General features: G+C 36.6%; 1 protein-coding gene across 1 annotated transcript in view; it reads left to right on the top strand.

Moving 5' to 3' along the window:
- LPP (LIM domain containing preferred translocation partner in lipoma) overlaps nucleotides 1-21,226 on the top strand; it is a 758,624-nt gene that overhangs the window by 331,231 nt on the left and 406,167 nt on the right. The window contains exon 6 of the mRNA XM_056121924.1: nucleotides 6,641-6,753. Coding sequence (XP_055977899.1) covers nucleotides 6,641-6,753 — 113 coding nt within the window. The remainder of the gene's footprint in view (nucleotides 1-6,640; nucleotides 6,754-21,226) is intronic.

The following is a 21,226-nucleotide window of genomic DNA, read 5'->3' on the forward strand; positions in this document are numbered from 1 at the left end:
GAGTTCAAAGAGTCTCCAAGTTCTATGTAGATTTCCTGGCAAGCAGAGAGACAGAGCATGCACAAACATGAAAATCTGAAATGTCCAAATGCAGTGTTCTGAATGGCTAAAAGGCACAGAGAAAATGCTCTACATCAGGGAAATGCAGATCAAAACAACAATGAGATATCATCTCACACCACAGAGACTGGTCCATATCCAAAAGAACAAAAACAACCGGTGTTGGTGCTGATGTGGGGAGAAAGGGACTCTCTTTCATTGCTGTTGGGAATGCTGACTGGTTCAGCCCTTTTGGAAACAGTATGGACGATTCTCAAAAAAAGTAGAAATTGAGCTCCCATTTGACCCAGTAATACCACTCCTGGGAATATATCCTGGAAAGGCAAAAAAGTATAGTCGAAATGACATCTGCACTTCTATGTTCATTGCTGCACTGTTCACAATAGCCAAAATCTGGAAAAAAAAACGAGTGCCCAAGAACAGATGACTGGTTAAAGAAACTCTGGTACATCTACAAAATGGAGTACTATGTAGCTGTTAGAAAAGATGAAGTCATGAAATTTGCATACAAGTGGTTCTACATGGAAAGTATCATGCTAAGTGAAATGAATCAGTAAAAGAGGGACAGACATAGAAAGACGGTACTCATTTGGGGAATATAAAGTAACAGTGGGATACGAACACCCAAGAATAATTGCGATAAGTACCAGGATGCCTGCTGCATGGCTTGGAAGCCGGCTGCACATGCTGGGGCAAAAGGCAGCTCAGATAGAGAAGGGATCACCAAGTAAAGGGTGCTTGGAGGATTCTTCCGGGATGTGAGATGGTGCTGAAAGTACTCTATAGACCGAACATGATGGCCATTTAATACCTGTATTGCAAACCACAATGCCCTAAAGGAAAGAGAGAGAGAGGGCTACTGGGTTCATTGGTGGTGGAGAATGGTACTGGTGGAGCGATGGGTACAAGATCATTGTATAACTGAAGCCAGGCATGAAAGTTTGTAAGTCTACAACTGTATCTCATGGAGTTTCTCTAATAAAAATAAATAAATAAAAAGTAAATAAATACATAAAATAATAAGATAAAATAAAACAAAAATAAAAATGAATGTATTGTTTCCTGGAATGTACTGTAGCTGATTCAGTTCTAACGCTGTATTGTAGGAGGATAACCACTTCAGCACGGACACAAGGTGCTCCTTCCTTGTTTCAAAAAAATTACATTAGAAGTCAGTCAGAGGAATGGTATAGAAGCAGAATGATCTCTTTCATAAGTGGGGAGGTAGCAACAGAGGTTCCAAATCAAAATAATGAGAGTCAAGAATAGTAGAGATGAGTAACAGGAGGATTGCTTCATGGCCCAGTAACCGGCCACACATGCTGGGTGAAAAAGCTGTTCAGATAGAAAAGGGAACACCAAGTAAAGGATGCTTGGAAGACCCATTCTGGATGGGAGATGTGTACTGAGATGTGTATTGAGAATAGACTATAGACTGAACATGGTCACCACTTAATACCTGCATTGCAGACCACACCATCCTAAAGGAGAGAGCAAGTAAAAAGGCAGTCTGCCTGCTACAGAGGTGGAGGGTGTGGGTATGGGAGGAGGATGGGGGAGGGATGCTGGGAACACAGGTGGTGGAGAATGGGCACTGGTGAAGGAATAGTACTCGATCATTGTATGGCTGAAACGTCAGCACAAAAGTTTGTAAGTCTATAACTGTATCTCATGGTGATTCACTAAAAATAAAAAATTAAAAAAATAATTAAATCCTCTTAATTGAGTTGGGGGTGGGGGTGGGAAGGAGACCCTGGGGTCCTTGGAAGAGGGAAACGGCACACTAGTGATGTGTGAGGCATTGAAATTATATGCCTGAGAAGCCATTATTAATAGCATTGTAAACCACTAAACCTCAATAAAAATTAAAAAGAAAAGTATAATTAAATAAATTATTTTGTACCTTGTGAGAATACAAGACAGTAGAATACAAAAGACTAGTATTAGAGGGGTGAGTAAATAGTACAGCAAGTAAAGCACTTGCATGTTGCCAACCCAGATTCGAACCCTAGCAATCCGTATAGTCACCCAAACCCCAAAGGAAACAATCTTTGAGTGCAGAGCCAGGAGAAGCCATAAGCACTGCTGCATTGTGACCTAACTCAAACCCCCCAAAAATAAAAGTTTAAAAATTACACTAAAACTGGATCAGACAGTGCAACAGTTATGGAGTTTGCCTTGCATGCAGTTGCCCTGGGTTCAACCCCTAGCATCACATGTGACCCCTTGTAATACAGGGGTGATCCTGGAGCCAAGATGAGCACCAGTGGTTTGGTTCCAAAACAACAAAAACTTTGCTGCCATTCTCTACCATTCTCTACCATTAACACACACACACACATGCACATGTGCTCAGGAGCTTGGGGACAGATCTAATGCCAGTTGTTCTGGTGGTGCAAGCTTGATTTTTTCAGGGTGATGCTTGGTATTATTGCCTTGGCGCTAACAGGTTTGAGTTCAGGCAGGGTCACACAAGGTGGTGCTGGTTAGTTGGGTTCCTGGGATGAAATGCTAACTCGGGTCTGATGCATGCCTCATGTGGTCTGCAGAAGCCCTTTCCGCTTTCTCCATGGAACAAGCTGAACTTATGCAACTTAGATGTATTTTTTGTTTACTCACCTGTTCATCTGAGATATTAATAAATCACAGTACTCATAACTGTCCTCTGTCTGATTTAAGGTATATTTATATTCCAATGATATCGACTATTTAAGGACCATTTCCCACACATTTATCTTTCATGTGTCTATTGTCAAGACATGTATCCATTTTCCCATTCTACAGGATGTAGTTAAGAATCTTGATATGATTGAGCCTGAAATCTTAGATACCAGTTATGAGGCTATTACTGAGGTTAAACACAGGCTAATTTTTCCTAACATACATAGCTTAGATTTGTGCTATTCCTAAGTTCTTTTAAAAATCACATATTCTACTTTTATGTTGCTTTTCACCCTTCCAGAACCCAGGATATACACCACTTTAAACTTCAAATATAATAACAGAGACAAGAAGCGATGAGTTCAGAGGAATCTTATAAACAGGAGTTTCGCTCTTTTATTTTAAGATAATTTGCTATGAGAATTTGATTTCTTCATGTCACATCACTGTTGTGGATCTCTGTTTTTGCCAATTTATGTTCTCTGAGATTCTGTTCAGTTCTGACACTCAGGAAATTATGTATGACATAACACGATGGTGAGATACAAAAGGTGCTCAGAAATCATTTCTAACTTGGTTATGAAAAAGCCATATCCAGGATGAACATTCAGATCTGAAAATTAGGCTGTGACCTAATTTTCAGTGAGTTTTCCTGGGTCTACACCTATTTGCCAGTCACTTCTGTTGTCACTGTGAAAATTCTCATGCGCTCTGAATCTTAAAGTCTGGAAAGAACTTGTTGAGAATTATTTTCAGTTAACAGGTGTTAATTTTATTTTTTTTTTGAAGTCTTTGGCCAAATGAGGATAGATGATTTTCTCAACCGTGACTGTCAAATCTAGTTTAAGACTAATTTGCTATGAGAATTTGCATTCTTTATGGCATTGTTGAAGATCTCTGGTTTTGCCTTCAGCAGTGCTCAGGGCTTACACCTGGTTCAGCGCTCTGTCTGTGCTCAAGGTATGAGAAGTGTAGAAATACTTATAACAACAGCCTTTGACCCCTTATAATTATATGAGGGTGAAGGTTGGAGTTGCTAGGATAAAATAAATAACAACATCACCTGGAATTTATTCAAAATACACATTATATTGATTTGAATGCTACATCAGATCAAATAAATAAGAACCCCTGAAAATAAAACTTCGGAATATACATTTTAATATGACCATCTGGCTTACTTATGGACTCAAAAATTTGAGAATTAGCATTACTGAGAGTAGATATAGAAAGCAGACCTAATGTATGAAATTCTTAGCAGAATGTCTGGTACTTTGTAAGAATCCAATGAGCAGGTGTCAGAAGGTTCATTTAAGTGGTATAGCATGAGCTCCTAAGTCAATCACAGTACTCCATGCTCCACCTACCACTCACCCACTGCCACAATGCCAGGTGGTGTGACTGTAGTAGTCCTGAAACTCTGGTGGGCCTAAGCACGAAACCCCCATACTTTCAGTGTGCCAGCTCTGAGCACTGTTATGAGTCATTATGACCACCACCCCAGCAGCATTAGATACGGCCCCTACTTAAAAACAATGTAGTACTGTAGCAATGTCCTCCCTTTGTTCATCGATTTGCTCGAGTGGGCACCAGTAACGTCTCACAACACAAAGTTGGTGAACAGGGTACTGCTTGTTAGTCTGTCTGCCTATGTCTGAAAAGTAGATTTTCCTTTTTTTTTCCGAAGACCTAGATTATAAATTTTAGTACTATCCAAAGGAAGCATCTTTAATAAAGGTAAAGGTAAAGGCCCTCCCGTTGATCGTCGATTTGCTCGAGCAGGCCCAGTAACGTCTCCATTGGAGACTTTGTTGTTATTGTGTTTGGCATATCGAATACTCTCGGTAGCTTGCCGGGCTCTCCGAGAGGGGCGGAGGAATGGAACTCGGGTCGGCCATGTTGGCCGCTTGTAAGGCGAACGCCCTACCACTGTGCTATCGCTCCAGCAACCCTAGATTATAAATTTTAGTACTATCCAAAGGAAGCATCTTTAATAATAGACACTATTGCCCCATAAATCATACTGAACGCTGAAATACAAGGAAATAACAATTGTTTATTAAAAGAGGAGAACCTTTCCCCAATATGCTATTTTCACACCATTCTCAGATTTCTCCCCCCCCACCCGATATTATTTCCAAAAGAAAGAGGGAAAGTAAAAATAAAAAAAACTAGAAATATAGTTTTTTTCTAAGTGATCTAAAGAAATTCTAGGCCATGGACACACAGTGATCTTGATATCTTTCTACAATCCAGATCTTAGAGATGAAGTAGCTTCTTCTAATAATTCTAATTTCATTTTTCAATCAGTCAAAATATTAGTGATGGGAAGAGACAGAAGTTGGGGCGCAACACTTGTATAATTCAAACCAAGTTTGATTCCTGGTACCATGTGGTCTCCTGAGCAATACTGGTTATGGCCTTGAAGAAGCCCAGCGCCACTGCATCTTCCCACCACTATAGGACCTGTGAAGCTTTGACTCTTTAGGCCCTTAGATCAAGCTAGTTGACCAAGAATTCCTGGTTGGTTCCTCCAGACTTCTGAGTTCTGCTTGGAAGACTCATTCCTGAAACAATGAAACATAAAATAAAGGAAAGAGAGGAAGAAAGGAAATGTTAAGGATTGCTTAGTATCCAAAGCTTTAATTGCATCCTGCCTGGATTACGTATAGATTTCTAAATCAGTCATTTCATTATCTTACTCTCCTGATCTGTCCTGCACATAATTACAGACTTCTCTCTAATAAATCATATTGCATCCAAATATTCCCTGCCAGGATGCCCTCAATGGATGCTCACTGCGTGTAAGATAAGCATAAATTCTATACTAGATACAGCACACATTTGAAAGTTTGCTTCTATCTTTGATTTAGTTTTTATAACTCACTAGTATTATTTTCCATTCCTGTATTTACACTATATTTTCATTTGCTTGTTATTTTATACAATGAGATAATGATGATCATGGTGGTGATACTGATGATTGTGGTAATTATCTTTACTTTAAGTCTGCATAAAATGGATTCACTTTTTGTATCATAATATGTGGGAAGCATCAGTAATCCATTAAAGGCTTTCTGTTTTTCTATCTGAATTCAAGTTTTTCTTTATCTTGATTTCTGGAAGACTTCCTTTGTACATATTAATGGAAAGAAGGGACCAGTATGGATGGCAATAATAGCTGGCAATGATCGCTCTGGATAGAAACTAAGTGTTGAAAGTAGGTAAAGGGATATACCTGATAAACTTTAATTATCTATATTGCAAACCATAAGGAAAGAGAGAGAAGAAGAAGAAGAAGAAGAAGAAGAAGAAGAAGAAGAAGAAGAAGAAGAAGAAGAAGAAGAAGAAGAAGAAGAAGAAGAAGAAGAAGAAGAAGACTGGAAGTGATGGCAGTGGGAGGGAAATTGGGGACATTGGTAGTGGGAAATGCACTCTGGTAAAGGAACTCGTGTTGGTACATTATTATATGACTGAAACTCAATTACAAACAACTTTGCAACTGTGTATCTCAGTGTGATTTCAATTAAAAATAAATAAATTTCACTTTTTTTAAAAATTACATTTTATGTTATCTTTGCCTACACTTTTTCCTCTTCTTGACTGAAAATTTACCAAAGACAAATATGAGATTCTTAAGCACCTTATTAATATCCCATACAAACTGTTCCCCTTGCAAATGTATCCAATCAGACTGACTAGTTTAGGCATCATTTCTAAGTACTGATGTTGATTTTTTTTAAGTTAACACTGCTAATTAAACAGAGGAATACTAAGAGAAAGAATAATTGCTTTATAGGGAAAAAACAGTATGTGTCAATACATTAAACTGAAAAAATAAACCAGTAAGATCATAGAAAAAATAATATTACTGTGAAATTACAATCATTGTGATATCATGTGTATTTTCTCTCTGTAGGTGATTTTCTTCCACCTCCCCCTCCTCCTATGGATGATCCCATTGCTGTTCCATCTGGCTCTGGAAACTTCCCTCCTCCACCACCCCTTGCTGAAGGTGCTTTCAGGGCACAGGTAAGATCATTAGTTGAAGTTTAGAAGCCGTAGTTATGGAATGATATCTATAAAAAAAGCTTATGAATTCAGTGATTGTTTACATCTTGGATCAATATTTTCCCAGAATCTAAAGTGAACAGTCACAATTCACCAGGAACAAGACATTACTTGTAAAATGACCAGCTTGAGCTTCCCACAGTTTTGCTACTTGGAGCTTTGAAGCTGTCTGAAGCTACAAACTGTTTTACCTTCTAATCTGGTTTAGAAACAGCCATTTTTCAGGAATACCTTTTGAGAAGTTCACAATTTCTTGCTTTTCTTGGAACACACAGTTGTGTTCTTTATTGCCCTTTTTCTTGATCTACACAGACTGCAGTCTAGGTGAGTGGGATCGATACGTTTAAGAGGTTGGTTAGTCACTGTGGGTTCCATATTGTCAGCCCCATCTCTCTAGCTAGAACAGCTGTTTAAACTCCATAGGGTTTTCTCTTCTGATTGAGGTCAGGGATGCATATTATTGAGTCCATTGATTATATGTAGGCTTTGTGCTCTGGAGGGTTTGCATTGCAGAGGAACTCAAGGCTAGAGTCAGAAGCAGTTTTGGAAGTCATTTTTCAGCATGTAGTAGATTGAGTTGTGCAGATGTGTCGCTGCCTCCATTATGTCAGGAATGAATGCAAAATAACAAAGTCATGGCATTAGTATTATTTTAGAGTGATGATATTATAATAACTGTGAAAAAATATATATTTATTTGGGAAAACATAAATGTTTGTAGGAAAATTGGCATGGTAGCTGACAATCGCTTCAAAATCATAACAATTGGTGAAAGCATTCATTTTGTGTTGGCAATTATTGAACACATAGAGGCATGTTCTGTTACTCAGTTTGCCTTAATATATATTTAAAATTTCTTATAATAAGCTTTACAGTGGAAAATTCATAAGATGCTATAGTTGAGATTGTTATCATTACCTGGCCTTTTTTGCTATTCTCAGGTTGCATAAAACAAAGAAAAACAATGAAACAATTGGTTTGTTCAACAATTATTCTGTGCCTTTATGTGGATATACTAGGGATTTTATAGTCAAAACCGCAGATTGGGTTCTGCTTTCTTAAAGCTTACATTTTGGTGAAAGTAGTAGAAGTAAATTAAGATACATGCATTGCAAAGTATATTGGGCTAAAATATGTGCTATTGGTGAAGCTGCTTCCAAGGGTGGGTGTCCCCCGGAAGGTGTCACTGAAATGATAAGCAGAGTCTTATCTACTCACCAGAGTGGGTGCATAAGAAGAAGGAATCATGGGGGACTCTATGCTTCCAGAGTCCATCTCATAAATTAGAGAAATATATTTTTTAATTTGTCAGTTGAAATTAGTATGTGTCAGTTAAAATCACTCAGATTCAATTCAGTTTAGAGACTATATATTTTTAAAAATCACAAGTTTTATGACTAAGATAAGCCACACATTTTCTTTATCTTTTCTTAGACTGGCATAAAAATCAGATATCAGGAGTGGACAATCTGACTACACAATTTTTATTGTTTTATAAAACTGAGAAATTCATTGGTGATAAATCAATATGCTTGATTTTATTTATTTTTGCATTTCAAAATTCAAAAATATTCTACTGTTTGTCTTTATATAATTATTTGCTCTTTTTTTTTGGTCTTGGAGGTATTTCATAACATATTATTGAATTTACTCAATTGCAACCTTTCCTTAGCCTGTTTGTTCTCATGGATTGTTATGGAAACCGTTTTGTTTTACTTAAAATTCTTAGTTCTAAATAAATTTGACCTTGTGTTTTGAGCAGCTTATTCTAGTTATGTCATCTTGAGAGAGCAGGTCGTACTAATTCCCAGTCTCCTCATATTTAAAAATAAGGTAACTCTCTCTACCTTTGCCAATTAAAGAAAACACAAATGAAATTTTAATTGCTCAGCTATAATGGTCATGGAGATATTTTGAAGTTATAATTATTGCTATTTTAAAATAAAAAAACAAGAATAATAGTATTTCAACATAGGATTTCATAAAATAAAATTCAAACATGAAACTTACATAAAATTACAAAAAAAGTATATTTCTGTGTAGGCCACATTCTGATAAGTATACTCAAATCATGTCTTTGTTTTTGAAAAGAAAGGAAATAAATGAAATGCCTGTTGCCATGTTGGCTTACATTCTCTGCAAAACAGAAGGAAGCATGATAAAAAATAAAATAGAGTTTGCCAAATGGAAAAGGACAAATCTGGTAGTGGAATCATGTTATTCTTCACTATATGGAGGATTGCTAGCAAGTTCAAAAGCAAACAGACATGCCATTCCCTTGTGTGGCAGCGACTTGGATGGGATCGTGCCTTGGCCCTACTCTAACCATTTCTGCATCACCCTAAGATATAAGATATTATGGAGCCCGGAGCAATTTAATCCCTGGAGAAAATTTTGCACGTTTTCCTCTGAGCCATGGTGAAACCTCTTGGTGCCAAGTCCAAATTATAGCTGGTAAATGTGTGTTTTTATGTAGAAGTCTGTTTATGTTTCCAGCCAAATTTTCAAGCCAGAGCCAAAAAAATGTCTCTTAAGTGTGACTATAAGAATGATAATTTTTAGGGCTGAAAGAGATCTTAGAGATCATTTAGTACAACTTGGCTTCCGGCAGATTGTTACATATAACAGTTTCTAATGCCTTTCTTTGCAAAAAGAAAAAATGAGGCCCAAAAAGGAATAGATCCTGTCATTTCTGAATAGAGCTTATACTAACTTTGAGAAATCTTGACTCCTTAGAGTTTCCCTTTATCCCAATGTACCATGTGGTCTCAGTATGCGATTTAAGATCAAGTGGTTTCCATGCTTTTATTTGGAAGAACCAGCTTTTGCTGCTGTTTTTATTGGCGTCCTAGATTATATATATTAATATTTGGAGGGTTTTTTTGCAATAGGCAAATATTTAGTGTGAAAATTTTTTATTTTGAAAATATTTGTGTCTAAAGTAAAAGTTAAAAGACAACTCAGAGACTGTATCTTTTAAGAATCATACCTGAAAGAAAGGAAGAGATAACAGACATATCTTTCTCATAGTGGGGCTTTAAGATACACAGCAAGGTAGCAACAAAAGGTCAAAGGCAGCACAAATGATCCACACAATTAGTTGTTGCTGTTTTTGGTAATGTTGGGAGGGGGTTTGAAAGGGAGGATCATGGGTGTCCTTGGGTTGGGGGGGGGGGGGTATAGGTGCGCTGGTGAGAAGTGGATATTGGAATTATGTGAGGGCGAAACCATCACTGATGCTATTATAAATCACAGAATCTCAATCAATTCAAACAGTTCAAAAAGTTATGTTATCATTAGGGCAGGGGAGATAATACAGAGGTGAAGGCACTTGCCTAGCTCATGTCGACCTCTGTTCAGACAACCCTGTCACCATATATGGTCCACCAAGAACCACCAGGGGTAATCCTTGAGCACAAAGTCAGAAATAAGTCTTAGTACCATCCAACCCCTTTCTCCGGAAAAAAACATCCTGGCGTCACTGCTCATAACATCAGCAATGACTATACCACACTCAATTCATTCATACATGTATTTTACTCTTTATGAACTGGACACCTCCTTGATGTCAGGACCATAAGCTAGAAATTATATTTTTAGAAATGGATATTATAGATTTAACATTCAGAGTTGCAGTCTTGGGACTGTTTTCTTCATTCTACAATACCAGAGTTGGTATTCTATTCCGATTTGAGCCGGCCAGTGGACAGGTAATATGCACCGTTTTTAGAGTAGTTTTGTATGGGGTTGAAAGTAGTTTAATTTCTCTTATAATTTAAAGTTTACAAGGGCAATGATAATTGCAACCCAAATCCCTTTCTGTTGTGTGTTTTCAGGTCTTTAAATATAATAAAATGTGTATCAGAGGCTGTTTAAAGTGCAATATTTTGGAAGGATAAGAAATAAAAAAAAATAGGATGGATGATATAGTACCTTAGAAATAAGTTTAGCAGGTGGATAGTTTGTTTTTTTAATTTAAATGTCTCTTGGTAGATTATGCCTAGTCATCATGCTTTTGATCATAAAGCACTATCTAAGTCTTATGTTGTGGTAGAGAATGGGAGAAGTAAATTATCTATGACTGGAGATCTGTAAGTAAGATTCTCGGAAACAATTACAATTGAACTGAACTCTGCTTGACAGAACTTAAATTTTCAGATGGGGAATGTGTTTTTCAGCAATAAAATAAAAGAAAAAGAGTACAAAGGAAGGAAGCATACAGAGGGTAAAATAAGATTACATTTTTGACTATGAAGTTTACCTTTTAAAAAATCTTTTGATAATGCAAGTGTTTGATATTTTATCTTCAAGACACAATTTTATTTCCATGTATGTTTTTGTTTTCCAAGTGGTCTTTTTACCATATATCATCAGGAAAATATATTTCATAGTGCTGTCGGTCTCCAGGGCTTGTATCTGGTGGTATTTGTACCTGGTCTCCAACATGTAAAGTCTGGGCTCCAGATTTTGAGCTATGGCCCTAGGACCTACATTTTCTTTCTTTTTACCTATGTTTGACAGTTCAGTCCAGTCCTTTGGCTTGTTTTTACTTACAAACTATCCAGTCATTGTACACTTTTTTAAAATCTCTTTTTGCCAACTTATTCTATCAGGATGACTGAATTTGCAAGTGTGACTCTAATCCTTCTACCTCAGAAAACTGACTGTTCTGTCCTTTGGGAATTAACGCTAAATGTTAAAAAAAAAAGTCTTTCTCTCATTAAACTGGGTTGAGTCCCTTTATAATCTTCTCACACTGATTTTCACCTCTCTCTCAGAAAATGATGTCCAGGGGGAGGAGGTGATATTTGGCTCAAGGGACTGATCAATAAAACTACTCAAAGAGATGACATTTCTGAGTAGAACATGAAAACAGTGTAATGTGAGCTATCACTGAATTTTGAAAGTTGGCTCAAATTTGTTTTAAAAAGAAAGAAAAAAGCAAAAATTCTACAATGGTTTATGTTCTTATATTCAAGTCAGCCTACAGAAGTGTGTAGACCAAATCGTTTTTGTTTAAGAAAGTTCTTTGAAGCAAAAAAAAAGCTGTACAATGAGGGAAAAATTTATATGATGAATAGAAATTATTTTTTCAACTTGCCCTTTTTTGTTTTATTATTTATCAGTACTCATTATTCAGATTATTATAGATTACATATTATAGTATTGCTTAAACTAGGCCTGGACTCTGTATTCAGTGACCCTCAATCTGGTATTATTATAGCCACAGGGATTCATAGCAAGATTTTGCTTCTTGACTTTAGGAAGACAAGTCCAGATCCATGCCTGTTATATTCATTAAATGGTAGTTAATTTTTAATTTATTATATTATAAAACGTTAGTTTGTTAGAAAACACATCTCTGTATTTTCATAAGTATACTTTTACATGTATTGATTATTTCTTGCCTACCACCAAAGGGCCAAAATGCGTCCACCACAGTCTGTTGTATCCTTTGATCTCACTTGCCCGTATTGATGAACTCAATGCTGAGGTCAGAATCTAAGGCTTCACTTAGTTGGATATTCTCTATTCCCTGACTTTGTTCATTTATCTCTGACAAGTGAGTGAGATCATCTGGTAATCTGGTACTTGTTTTTGTTCAAACTTGTTTTAATTAGCATGAACCCCTCCAGTTCTATCCATTTTAGAACAAAAGGAAACATTTAATCTTTTGTAACAGAGTAGAAATCTCTCCCTCTCTGTCTCTCTCTCTAAATAAATAAATATATGTATACACACATAGATGGTATAAGCATATGTACATGCACATATATATGATACATATACAGGTAATTGTCTATATATGCATAGATATCATATCTATATATACACATGTTCATATACCACATTTTCTTTCACCATTCATTCATTATCAATGCCCACATTCACTCTTGAGATCACAAACTAGGCGGCAAAGCTTGCTTTTACTTGTTTTATAAAGCAGCCGTGGGGGTCTTCTTTTCTGAGACCAGATATAAAACAATGATGCAAGGCAGTAGGCAGCTGATGAAAGACAAGATCTATGTTATGAAGTTAAGAGTAGAAGTATCAACAGTGTTGCCGCTGAGAAACCAAACTGGTCATCAAAAGCTTTACTCTCCTTTGATTTGATCATCCTTGACTGTGCAGTAATAATTCAAGATTATCTTGCAAAGATACGGAAGGAGAAATTGCGATGCTTATTTCTTCCAGTCCACTTGTATTAATCCATAAATTTTATCTGTAGGATTCAGGAGTTGTTCTATTTTAGATACAAATTGTCTTGCCCTCACATTCTTTCTTTTTTTTAAATTTTTATTAGTGAAACACCATGAGGTACAGTTGTAAACTTACAAATTTTTGTGCTTGGGTTTCAGTTATACAGTGATCAAGTACCCATCCCTCCACCAGTGACTATTCTCCACCACCACTGATGCCAGTATCCCTCCCATCCCCCATCCTCCCATTCCACCCTACCTCTGTGGCAGGGCATTCCCCTTTGTTCTCTCTTTCCTTTTGTGTGCTGTGGTTTGGAAAAGAGGCATTGAGTGGAAATCATGTTTGGTCTATAGTCTACTTTCAGCATACATCTCCCATCCTTGGAGGATCCTTCCAGCACCCTTTATTTGGTGTTCCTTTCTCCATCTGAGCTGACTTTTCCCTTAGCATATGCGGCTGGCCTCCAAGCCAAGGAGTAAACCTCCTGGTACTTATCTTGGCTATTCTTGGGTGTTAGTCTCCTATTTTGTTACTTTATGTTCTCCAGAAGAATGCAATCTTTCTATGCCTGTCCCTCTCTGACACATTTCACTTAGCATGATACTTTCCATGTGGTGCCACTTGTATGTAAATTTCATGACTTCATCTTTTCTAACAGTTGCATAATACTCCATTGTGTAGATGTACCAAAATTTCTTTAACTAGTCATCTGTTTTCGGGCTTTCAGGTTTTTTTCCAGATTCTAGCTATTGTAAAGAGTGCTGCAATGAACAAACAAGTGCAGATGTCACTTCGACTATACTTTTTTGCTTCTCTGTGATATAGTGCCAGGAGTGGCATAGTTGGGTCAAATTGGAACTCAATTTTTAATTTTTGGAGAATCGTCCATACTGTTTTCCAAAAGGGCTGAACCAGTCAGCATTCTCACCATCAATGAAGGAAGGTCCCTTTCTCACCACATCCGCGCCAACACTGGTTGCTTTTGTTCTTTTAGATGTCTGACATTATTTCTACTCAGTATTCTTGAAATCTGTTTGATCTAAGGTACCAGGTTTTTATTATATTAAAAACACTGTACTCTTTGACTTGTGTTTTTCTTTCTTGGAGAGTTTTTAGTTTCAATTTGGTTTTGGATTTCTTCCTTTTCTTTCTATTGAATTTTTAAATAAATTGCACAGAAAATTATTAGTTTACTTTCATGGTGATGCTCTACTCTTGATTCATATCTATCTAAATTTTGGTAAACAAATGTGCCTGGGGGTGTCCTGGGTCCACTGCTATGGTAAATCTAGCTGGCTTCTACTAAAAATGAGTATACAAAGTGGAAGGTCAGACTGCCTGGGTTTTCTCTTGGCTCCTAGGCACTAGCTGCATGATTAAGGCCATGTTACTTGACCTTTTAGATGGTTATGAGGGTTTCAACAGATAAATCACTTTGAGAACACTGTATATGCCTGACATCTGGTAAGGTTTAGTAGGTGTTTACTGTTAAGATTATTGGCATTGTATTAGCATTAGCTGGTCTCCAAATTGAGTTCTCTACAATTATCATTGTCTTCAATTTGTTCTATTCCTCTGTAAATGTTCATCAGTGATCCTATTCTTTGTCCTACATGCTTGATGATGATAAATACTTTTTCTCTAGAACTACTTTGACAAAATCCCTGTGCAAAATGGGTTTTTCATTAATCTTTTAGATCTCTTACAGTTCTAACATTTAGTACCTTGGTAACAGAATGCCACCTCTTTGTAATTTCTTAGTGATTCTCAAACTGCAAAATGCTTCACATTATTTTACTTAATCTCTTAAAATGAGAACAGCACAGAGGTAATTTTAGAAATTAAAAAAAATGTAAGAGACTTAAGGCCCATAGAGTCAAGGCGACTTCTTTAGACCTCACAGGTGTCATGGAAGCACTGCTTTATTTTTAAATAGACGAAACTAAAACCCAAATGCATTTTGGAGGCTTTCAAGATTCTTGGCTTCACATCAATTCCTTTACAAATGAGAGAAGGCAGAACATTTTAAAATCTCAAAACACAGCTCAAGTCATCAGCTGTATGTGTTCATGGCTAGGGGCCAGGGGTCACCTAGATAGCTTTCTCTCAAGTTATTTAGTGGATATAAGCATATCTTCCCTCCCTGTTTAGGGCTTATTCACTGACAATCTTCTCACAGACTATACCTTGTACTTCTTATCCGTGGATTTGGTAAGGAAACCCATTGGGCTCTCAAATACTTAAATGCCTTTGGAGTTTACATAATCCACTCAACATGGACAAAGAATAACAATTTGAAAGAAGGGGATAAAATTAATGTAAGGGATGCCAGGACTAAAATATTAAGGCATGAGCACACATTTTATGTTTGAGACTTTAATGTTTTCTGGATATATTCTGCGCATAGCTGATATTACTGGACTCTTTCAAAGGTCAAATATTTAGATAGCCATAATGAGATGCTTTAAAACATATAACTGCATGAAGTGGTAATGTTATTCCTTGAGAGGTTAAAGTTCATATTTTCACTATTTTATTATTAGCTTATATGAGTCTGACCTGCCCAAAGCTGCTCCAAATTCCCTAAATTCCAAAATTGACTTCCAGTTTTTCCAAAAAAAAATGACCTTCATGGTATTTCTCAGTTGAGCCTTTAAATAACTTACAAAAAAAGAAGAGGTAGAGATGTTTTTCTGTGTCGTACTGATGAAATGATAGGCTCTGAGAGGCTAAGTAATGTTCCAGGTTTCCATGGCATTAAGCATCCCAGGCAGGGATCAAACTCTCCAGTCTTCTAAATCATGCCAATTTTTCTCTTGCCATCAACGTTGTATTGTTAGTCTTTCTTTATATTCTTTTTTCAAGGAAGAACACAAAAAACCAATTGTCATGTTCTTTTCCATGTACTTTAACTATTTGGAAGCTGCTGCTTTTGTTGAGCTCTATTGTTAGAGTCTCTAATGAAATAGCATCTTCAGCTTTATGAAAAAACTTGTCTATATATGTAGATACTGAAGAGTGTACTTGGACATCAAGATAGAAGAAAGCTGTTTAGAAATCTTTAGAGTTGAATTGTTTCTGTGATTCGCCTTTATGTGTATTTTATCAGCTTTATCAAAGATGTCAAATTTTATTGCTATAGAGAAAAATAACATTTGTGGTACTTAGTGAAAAATGTTGGTATGGTATTTTTTAAATGTGGAGTGAGGCTATGAAATTTCTTAATGTAAACTAATGAAATGCTAATGAAAAGGAAGAACATTTTTTAAAATGCTATTTTTACGTTTTAAAAGGTGAAAATAAATGAAAGGTGGTTGGCTTCTGTTAGGCAGAATTCATATTATCATGAAGTATATTTTTATTATGAAAGCAAAAAATTTGTAATTTTTTCTGGAGAGTGTTAGGGTAGTTAGGGAACAAAATAGAGAGAAGTGAGAGAGTGAACGAGATGGTAAAGAGAAAGAGAGACCAGGAAAAGCCCTTTTACTCACATTTTGTCTTATTCCCTTCGGTGCTTAAAGGAGCTGAAGTTTATCCTATCACCATCTTCTATTTTAAACTGTAGAGGGTACATCAAGGTCATCAAGGTAATATGTGAATTAGGGTAGCCCATTCACGAGAGCTGAATTTTAGTTTCTTTAGTCATGGTACTAGTGAAAGAGTTCTATCCTTTATAGCTTCTGGGTGTTTTGACAATTAGATGAAAATAACCCTCCTGATAGTACTTTCTTAATTAGAAAGTAAGGGTTTACCTGCAAAATAATTTTTGTAATATTATTTCCACATCCTCGAGCTTTAATTCTATTAGAAATTAAATCACTTCTATATTTAGAGCATTATTCATTTCTGAGCTTTAAATGGTTTATTTGATGGAATTTTAGAATCAAAAATATTAGCTATCAAAAGAAGATTTACTTTCTGCTGTGATCATGATATTTGAACAGTAGAGTCAGGATCTTGACTCTGTGAGATCTATCTCACAACTTCTGAAGCACCTGGTAAGCTCAGAATTAGGCTTTCCACTGTCTGTCCTGTAGCACTGTCCTGTGGTTCATCAATTTGCACAGTAACGTCTCCATTGTGAGATGTGTTGTTACTGTTTTGGGCATATCAAATACATCATGGGGAACTTGCCAGGCTCTGCTCTGCGGGCAGGATACTCTAGGTAGCTTGCAGTGCTATCAGAAAGGGACGGAAGAATTGACCCCAGGTTGGCTGCGTGCAAGGCAAACACCTTACAAAGAGATAATCAAACGACTGAAGAAAAATACATCCAGAAGACTATTTCACTGTACACATTCAAGAGAATTTATCTTTTTTGTTTTCATTTGACATCAGGCCATTTTGTAAGTCTAAGTGTACCAAGGGCTTGTCTTCACGTCCTGTTAGCTTATTGAGAGTCATACAGTGTCAGTTTGGTAATTCTCTTCTAACCCACGGGGGTTAGACACCAGTTTGGGGTCATGACAGTTACAAAGAGGTATTTTCATAGAGTTAAAATTTTGTTAAAAGTGTCTTTCTTTCTTTATCCCTCTCTACCCCACCATATTTTTCTCTGTATACTGGGATAAGTCACTGTCCTAACCTGAACTCATTAATTCATGTCTGCTATAGAAAGTGGTTCTGTGTGCCTTTGCCATTTCCTCTGATTCCCCAGTGGTAGTTGTTTTTCTGACATCGTGTACATCTTACAGGCATATTACTCTCTTGATAATTTGAACTTCTTCCCTTCCTTCTTTCACTTTCACTAAACAGAAATTACTTGGTTCCTCAGATTTTATGCAACTATTCCTCTCCTATATTATTTACCAAACTATATTATTTACCAAATATCCATTCGCTTGCTTTTCTTTCCTATTTAAAATTCCACTGATCCTGCTGTGTTCTCCCATTTACATTTTCCCTGTAGAAGTTATAACTCTAATATAGTCAAATTTGATATCTGTCTTCTTAATGACTTGAACTAATTATGACATTTGACACTGTCTTTCTTTGACAATGTTGTGGCATTTATGCATAGGTTCTTTCCACAGAGAAAAACTTTGTGTCTCTTCACATTTACGGTGCTTTATTCTACCCAGCATCTATCCCCATGATATTCTTTCTGTTAGAAGTGTCACCATATATTCTTGTTGCCCAGACACAAAACTCTGTGATTGCTGTTGATATGCATTGATTGGTGATGATGTCCCATTGCCAATATCTGATATTTTTTCTTGTTCAAAGATTTCTCAAACCATTGTTGAGATTATCCAAATGGTATAGAACATGATTAACATGTGCCTGTCCCCGAGTTTGATCTCTGGCACCACATCTTCCTCAGGACCTTCACTGTAGCCCTGGTGGCCCCCACGCCTTGAACTGTCATTCTTGTACCACTGAGCTGAATATCATCAGGAGTGGCTGGAGGATAACGCCTCCCCTACATGCATATATACATGCACATGCACATATACAACATGTATAATTACATGCAATAGCATCTTTCAAAGTGTCTCGTAAAAATATAACTTTTGGTCTATTCTTCATCTTCCCCTTTGTTGCCCTAACTCATTTCTAAATCATGATTCATTCCTTTTATTCTGCTTTTCTCCCTCTTGAAGCAGCACATCTCTAATCAGTTAATCTTCAAAAAATGTGATTTTTATTCCTATGGCTCCTGTTTTATTAGCTGGAACATTGAATTCCTTTTCTCAGTTGATTTTCATAATACTCCATGGCCTATCTCACTCTGTAGAGAAGAGAACACCTGATTTCCCACTGCGCTCTTTATAGTCTTTGCTGTTTTAAGCTGATTCCTCATCGCCAGCTTCTCATGCTGAGCTAAGTTTCCTTGTGTCTTTCTTGCTGCCTGAATCATTTTCATCTCCCAAACAATGATAAACCATACCTATATTTAAGAGACTCCCCCAAACCCCATGTTCTTCCTCATAGTTTTTACTTCTATAATTTATCCTAGTCTTCCTTTGCTTCCTGACTCTATTCATTGTGGGATATGATATAGTGACATAGATCTCAAATTTAGTGCCTGGAAGCTTATGCAATTGCTACTGGTTGCTTTGTCAATGTTAACCTGCAAAATGGTGATTCTAACACTTTGTCAGAAAGTTATATTGAATATCAATTAAGCCAATGGATACTCAGTAGTGTATTTTAAATAATACTCTGTAAATATTTTGAACATGCATAAGTTCATGATATTTGACTATCCTGTTTCTTAATATGTACACCATTTGTGTACTGATGCAGTTGTATCAGATATATAAAATTGCTTTTGAAACGATACATCGCAAAACCAGGATCAAAATTTGACATGAGAAAGACTTATAGAAATTTAAGATCATAAGTCACAGAACTTCAGACTTAAAGAGGAAACATATATAAATATATATGTATGTACGTGTGTGTACATATTTAAGAGATGACTCTAAATGTATGCTCATGCACAGATTGTTTTTAGTAGAACTTACCAGGTGGCACATTTAATACTAGAGCTGACTTCACCCCCAGATGGAGTTTCAGGAGTCACAGGTCTGAATGATTTCTTTTTTCCTTTTATTCAGTCCCTTTTTAGGAACCATTGGACTCTGGGACCACAGGTCATATTCTTTTGTCATCCCTGTGGTACTTATTTAAGTTAGGGATATTTTTTTGATACTTGTGTATTGATGGACTTACTTAGACTTTGACTTGATAATGAAAATTCTCTGGAAACCTCAATACAGTGTATAATACATGGGCCTGTCACAATTCTTATGCTTCTCAGAATGTAAGCATGCAAAGTGTTTGGCTGTACCACTTTTGTATACTGGATTCGTGTGGTGGAGAGAGGAAATGGGAGAGGAAGTTATATACATCTTGAGCAAATCAAATTTTTCTATTTTTAGTGTTGCTACTGTTTGGAAAGTACAGCCCCTGTTCATGGCAGTCTGGCATGTGTTTCCTTAGTGCCATTTCAAACAGGAGAAAAATAAATATGGGATTTTATATTTTTGTAGTGAAAATAGTTACTTGGTGAAATAGCATAAGTTCCTTTTTTTTTTTCTTGACAAAACCTCAATTGCACCAGGCACAGATTCCTCAACCTCAACTATGCATGTCAAAGGCTTATGCAGAGTGAGAGAGTGTTGTCAGCAAAACCCAGTACTGTAAGATGCAGTGGTGCCCAAAGAGACAGGCAGCTGGAGAGCAGGGTGCTACTCCTTCCTCTGCAGTGCACGGCTGACCATCTTGAGAAGCTTTTCCCTGGAGAAAACTGAAATATGATCTAACTAAATAGATAAATAGTAGCACAGTTTTGGTGTAAGTTGCTCTGCTTGAGGGTCTCTGTTGTCTTTCTTGGATAAAGGTTTCTCTTAGTGCCCTATACAGAGTGTTCAGTTCACATAAATTGAATTAATCACTTCTTTTTAGTCATGTTGATGGCAGATTTGGGATTTTCCCAGTCTAACTCTTCCTTAATTGCTATTAGAGAACAGGAACTTTAAGAAGGTGAGTAGAATAACCTGTTCTCTCTTTAGAGGAATGACTATAACAAAACAGGGGCTGCCTGATTAAAAGTGATGATGATAGTGGTAGAACGGTTTGCTGGAATTTATTATAGTTGTGGGCCTGAATTTCGATGATGGCCACTACCAAGACAAAGAGGTCCTAGGTTAATGGGTCACTTGGGAGAGAGGATATAAGAGAAATGGAAGTGTCCCAGATGCTTTGCAACATTCTGACTTTCTTCAGGGGATAGGTGTTTGTTTCCTGTACTAAAGTTTGTTGAATAAGAACCATTGAAATTCAGAATCGTGAGAGAAGTGTGATGTTAAATTAATAAAAGAACCATTGATATTATTGAGTCAAGATTACCCCTCATTATGAGAGACATTGTGCTGTCTTCAGATATTAAAAACTATTGAAATGATAGTAGGAAGTTGAGAACAACATATTACTATAATTAATGCTAATTTGTGGATATTTCACTGTTATTATTGGTTTTAATTGAATAAGTATTAAGCTCCAATGCAGTGCTATGAATAATGCCAACTTAGATTTGATTTATCAGAACACTTAGAGGAGTTCAGAAACACCAACAAATGGAAAGTCACAGCACCCTCTGAGGTGGTAAACATCATTGCCATTTCTACAAATGATGAAAAGTGAAATAGATTTTGTTGGTTATGCTGACACTGTGGGTGAGAACACAGAACTGTCGAATGAGACTCTGGAAATTGGGTTAGAACAC

Source organism: Sorex fumeus, unplaced genomic scaffold (genome assembly GCF_029834395.1).
Source record: "Sorex fumeus unplaced genomic scaffold, SorFum_2.1 ptg000044l, whole genome shotgun sequence".
NCBI lineage: Eukaryota > Metazoa > Chordata > Mammalia > Eulipotyphla > Soricidae > Sorex > Sorex fumeus.